This window comes from Carya illinoinensis, chromosome 4 (genome assembly GCF_018687715.1).
Source record: "Carya illinoinensis cultivar Pawnee chromosome 4, C.illinoinensisPawnee_v1, whole genome shotgun sequence".
NCBI lineage: Eukaryota > Viridiplantae > Streptophyta > Magnoliopsida > Fagales > Juglandaceae > Carya > Carya illinoinensis.
In genome coordinates this window covers 11,125,132-11,131,131 of record NC_056755.1, presented here as the reverse complement: position 1 = coordinate 11,131,131, position 6,000 = coordinate 11,125,132, and the positions used below count along the sequence as shown (strand labels likewise).

At 34.2% G+C, this 6,000-nt stretch overlaps 1 protein-coding gene across 1 annotated transcript; it reads left to right on the top strand.

The window, feature by feature from the left end:
* The first annotated feature begins 1,060 nt into the window (after positions 1-1,060).
* On the top strand, positions 1,061-1,912 carry LOC122306236. Its single transcript, XM_043118670.1, has one exon. It carries the CDS (start codon positions 1,061-1,063, stop codon positions 1,910-1,912), a length of 852 nt encoding a protein of 283 aa, XP_042974604.1.
* The last annotated feature ends 4,088 nt before the right edge of the window (positions 1,913-6,000 follow it).

Sequence of the window (6,000 nt, the reverse complement as noted above, 5' to 3'; positions counted from 1 at the left end):
CCATCTCCTCCCCTATCCACCACCCCATCTCTCTTCATCCCTAATCCTAATTTCCCTCCTCCCTAATCCTATTGTAAGAAGGTCTAAGTTTAACACTTTTAGAAATTTGAAGGAAAGGATTTGGCAGAAAATAGTTAGTTGGAAAAATAAGTTTCTATCTCAAGCTGAGAAAGAGGTCCTTATTAAAGTTGTCTTACAATCCATCCCAACATATACCATGGGGGTTTTTAAACTCTCGAGTAGACTGTGCAAGGATATTAATGGGATGTTTTCTAAGTTCTGGTGGGGAAAACAGCAGGAGGGAAGAGGAATGATATGGAGGAAGTGGGAAAGGCTGAGTGTGCAGAAAGGAAAAGGAGGCATGGGCTTTAGGGATTTGGAAAACGTTAACACAGCTCTTCTTGCTAAACAAGGGTGAAGGATTTTAAAGTACCCCCTTAACTTGACAACAGTAATTTTCAGAGAGAAATATTTCAGAAATGAGAGCTTTATGGAGGCAAAGTTAGGATCACAACCATCCCTAATATGGAGAAGCATATGGTCAGCTAGAAACCTTTTGAAAGAAGGGTTAAGATGGAGAGTAGGGGATGGGAAGGAGATTAAAATATGGGGGTCGAAGTGGGTGCCAAGTCCTATCTCTTATGCTGTTCAATCCCTAGTAAAGTTACTGAAAGAAGATGCTAAAGTTGAGGAGCTGATTAATGTGCAGAAATGTGAATGGAATGAAGCTAAGATTAGAGCAATTTTTGTATCAGAGGAAGTTGAAAAAATACTTAGTGTACCTTTGAGCAGTAGAGGAACAAAGGACAAGTTGATATGGGGCCCATCTCAAAAAGGAATTTTCTCAATTAGAAGTGCTTATTTCTTACTTCTGGAATTAAGGGAAAGGAATCAAGGAGAGAGTTCAGTAGAAGAGAGGAAGGATGACAGGTGAAACAAAATTTGGGAGCTGAAGGTACCAAGAGTGACAAAACTGTTCATATGGAGAGCTGCTAATAATTTGCTATCCACAAAAGAAAACTTGTATAAGATGAAGGTTATTGAAAAAAAAAGCTGTCCTATGTGTGAGGCAGAGGAAGAAACAATTATGCATGTACTCTGGGAATGCCCAGCAGCTAATAACTTGTGGGGAAATGATGAAAGCTGTGTCAAAAAGTGGGTCAGATCTGAGTCAAATTTTATGTCCCTTTGGGAGAAGCTCATGGACAGACTCGCTAAGAACCAGTTGGAAGAGATGACAATTTTACTGAGAAAAGTGTGGCTAAGGAGAAATGACTGGATTTTTGAAAAAATAATGGCCTGTCCTAAGAACTCATTTAGTGCTACAAAGGCAGCTCTACATGAGTTTCGAGACTCACAAGTGGCTTTAACTCAAAGAGGTGCGGTACAGAAAACAAACACAGAAATGGTAAGATGGGAGAAACCAGAAAGGGGATATGTAAAGGTTAATTGGGATGCATCTATGGATCTGAAGGGGAAGAGAATGGGAATAGGGATTATGATAAGGGATGAACAAGGTGAGACTATGGTAACAGTGTGTGATCAAAAGCCTAATATGGTCGAAGCAGCAGTAGCAGAAAGCTTAGCACTGAGAAAAGCAGCAGAGATATGCTCAGAACTTAACATTCAAAGGGCCATTTTTGAAGGGAATGCAAAGGTAGTGATTCTTGTTGTGAATGGCGATGAGGATGCTTGTTTCAATTTTAGTCCTATAGTGGAAGACATTAGATTTTACCTCAGCAACAGACCAAATTGGTCTATACAGTTTGTACCTAAAGCCAATAATATGGTAGCACATAGTTTAGCAAAAAAAGCTATAGTTATGGAGGAAGAAAGAGTATGGATTGAGGAGGTCCCAGACTTTATTGTGGGAGTTTTAAATAGTGACAAAGATGTAATCCAGAAAGTTTAATGAAAGGTTACAGAGGTTCATTTCAAAAAAAAAAAAAAACAACTCTACAAGTGACTGATGGTTTAATTTTTTTTTAAAATTAGAAACTGATGTCAAGATACACCCATTTTGAATCATTTATTCAGACATATCCCTTTCATTTTTCACGTGGTGAATGTAAAACTCTCCAAATGCGCATTCTATGAGAAAGAAAAAATGGAAATGAATGAACTGAATCTATAGAATTCATTTGAAGAAAAAGGCAAAAACTGAAATGGGTATAGACTGAAAAGTGGGTACGGGACTGAATCTAGACTAAATCAATATTTTGGAATGGGCATTATATTTTGGCCCATTGAAGAAAAAGGAGTCTAGAGTACTCTAGACTTTTTCTTTTTCTTTCTACATTTTGTTTCCATGTAATGGGATGAATTTAAACTTTTTCTTCTATGAAATCCGCAACATATACTTTAAATCACGCAGTTCATAATTGATTAAACCAACCGACCTTCAAATTTGGATTGGGAAAGAAGAATATGAGGCTTTGGTTGGAGGTGGTCCAACTTTCAAGATCTACATTAATAGAAATGAAGAACATTGACAAAGAAACCACTGAAATGATAAACCACGAACACTGTATTTAGTTTTGCACACTGCAATCACCGAAGAGGGAGGATACAAGTTTCTCCAATTAGTTCTTCTGCATACAAGACATCTTCTTTCTTCCTTTCTTCTTTGTATTTTTATTCTTTCTTTTCTTTTTTTAATAAAATAGGTGCTGACACATCAGCTTTCGTGCAGCAACTCGCCTGTAGATAGAAGAATTATTAGAATTTTTCTCCAATTAAAAAGGATTTTAGGGTAGCACTTAGAGTTTGGGCCAAGAAAAACTTGAGACCAAACAAGGGTTAAAATGTAGATTAACATTTAAAACCCAACTCAAGGTTGTAGTGAAGGAAGTCAGGAGGTACTCAAAACTAAGGCTGACTAGCCTTCATGTCAAAATTAACTAATTTCTTTTTTAAAAAAATGGATAAAGCAATTATTGCATGTGGAATCGAACACCCTCCTCCTCCTCCTCCTCTTCTTTTGTTTTTTTAGGCTTTTCATATTAATTGGATCCGATACACCATATTGCTCGATCTACGTGTTGCCTTCTTTGACGTTGTTTATCAAAAACGATAAAGTTGTGGAGAGGTACGTAGCAAAAAAAAAAAAAAAAAAAAAAAAAAGAAAAAGAAAAAGGAGGGCATGATGCATTCCATATAGGCAATTTGTCTGTGCATGTGTCATCAGTTTTCATTGTTTATAATGTCTATATATTTCATTTTATTTTTTTAAATGTTAGGCACACATCCATACATCCATAGGCATGCCAAAATTCTTTACAAATTAATAAGATATATATGTCCGTTCGCAATCCGACACGCCTTGCCATGGATTGCATAGTACATACATGCAGCATGCGCCACATATGTGACAACGAAGTGGGTATATATGAGCTTTGATATATACAAACTATATATATTTGATCAAAAGTTTCCAAGAAAGAGTAAAAGGGTATGTATGTATGTATGTATCAAAACTATGATGGAAGCATTAGAAATCATGCATTCCAAACATGTGTGAAGTTTACAAAAGCGTGCCCACTTTACACCTAAGTTGACAAGTATTGAATCCGTTTATTATATATACTAATTACTCGAATCTGCAAACTTTACTTTATATATAAAACAACCATATGTTTCCTCTCTTTTTTTTTTAATAAAAAATAAAAAATTATACTATATACAATTACTTTTACACATATTCTTTGTGCATTCCACTGATATGATTGATCAAACTAGTTATTTTATATTAAAAAAATGATGCAACCAATCATACAAGTGAAATACGTAAAAAAACATACAAAAGTGACTGTTTATAAAATTTTTATTTTTGTGGTTGTTTTAGATGGAATAGGTAATGATATAAATAAGTTTTCATTGCTTGCAAAGAAAATAATTATTAATATATAAAAAAGTAATTTTGGGTACATATAATGGACACTAATGATATAATGGATTAATTACTAATCCCAATATTTAATTGGAAAGGTACTCGATCCATTAATCTCAAAGAAATACATTACGATCATGTGATCGATTTCAAAATTTATGCATAAGCAAAATACAATAAAACCAAAGTACATATTACTAGGAAGGAAAATTATATAGTATTTGCAAGTCACTGTGGATCGGAGGATGATCTGATCTACACTGTACTAAAATTAGACCATGTTTTCTACGACTTGTAAATATAATTTTTTTTTTTATAATATATTGTGCAGAGGAATTAGTAATTAATATAATTTATTTCAAATTTCCTCCAACCTGTAATGATGCAAGCAAGGAAAAAACTTGAATCAATCAAATACAACTTGTCATGTGATTGGATTTTCCTTTTAGCTAGGTAGGGAGCAAAAATGGCCGCTAGCTCCAACCAAAGTGCAGACACAGACAGAAAGCAAAATGGCATCAAAATCATGTGGGTTGATCGATCAGAATCTAAATTTATCTAATGATTTCTCTTGAATCTTGAAAAATTCTGACGCCACACCAACCATGCCTAGTGGCAACCACTTTAGGATGCACTTGAGAATACCACCACAAATAGGAAAAGTAGAGTGTTTGGGTGACGTTTCTCATTCTTTATCCAAACAAATATACAGAGAGAGAGAGAGAGAGCAGAAGATGAGAAGGAAAATCACCAAGGAACCAGCCAACCATTGATTGAAATGTAGCTAGGCATGCACCCCCGGCCACCACCACCATCATATATATATATATATATATATACACACACTTTACACACATCATTGGCACCGTGACCTAATTATATAATTATAAAAAAATCTATCGTTTTGGATCTCTTCATTTTTTAAAGATTAATGTCTCTGAGTAGATAGTCCGTTTTTGATGATCATCTCTTCATTTTTTAAAGATTAATGTCTCTGAGTAGATAGCCATACAATAATAATGTCACTATCGTTTATGGTAACCGGCCTGCACTTGATGGCATTAAAAATTAATTCAATTAAATACTCCGCCAAAGAAATTTGGTTCTTATATATATATATATATATATAAGAACCAGTATATATGTTGTCTTAAATTAATTAGATTGAAGTTTCAAGGAAACAGGACATTAATTTCTCTTACCAAATCAAACGTGTTACTGAAGAAATTTATGGTCATCTTAACTCATCTCATAAAATCAATTCAACAAAAGAGAATTGCTCATTCATTATAAACATATCTAAGATATTATCTACAGATAATATGAGATTATTTTTCAACAGTTAAATTTATGATGGCCTGAAAGCAAAACTGAAAAAAAGGTTCCAAAAATTGTCCAATCCAAGTAATTCTGCCGATCTCGTTCGGCCCTTTCCAAATAACACCTGCAAGTTGAGCTAGCATTTTTGCATGCATGTTTGAGGAATTTCACGATCATATATATGTACGTACGTACTTGATATGACACTAATAATTAATTTGAGCTGGAGCCATGCGCGCATGGTATTCTTCTCTACGTACGAGTGTAATGTTTTCCGATCTCTAGCTATAAAATATATATACATGACTCACGACCAATAAAGAGATCATGACTTCTTTGTCTTTGAATATTCACTAAATAAGCACGTACATGCGGATAAAGGGTGCATGCATGCATGCATGCGTTACGGCCGGGCTCATGCAAAAAAGTCGATAAGTAAATTATAATTAATAACATAAAAATAAATAAAAAATACATGAAACTCTTTGTTTATAAATTCATGGAATTTTGCTCATAACGACATAAATTTTGGTATGAAACATGCTGAATATCACCGATGTGAGTGCATTTCTGTGCTCTTCATTAATTGGTCTCCTGATCAGCACTTTCCTTATCTGCAAAACCACCATGCATATAATATATATTTATATATATAGCACTTGTATTAATCAGTCATCATACTCATCATGCTGAATTAATTAATGCAGAGTTGATGATTACATTATAAATAGCTCCACAAATAATTAATGGCATACTACAAGAAAAACAGGTATTTGTAAAACAAGGATCGA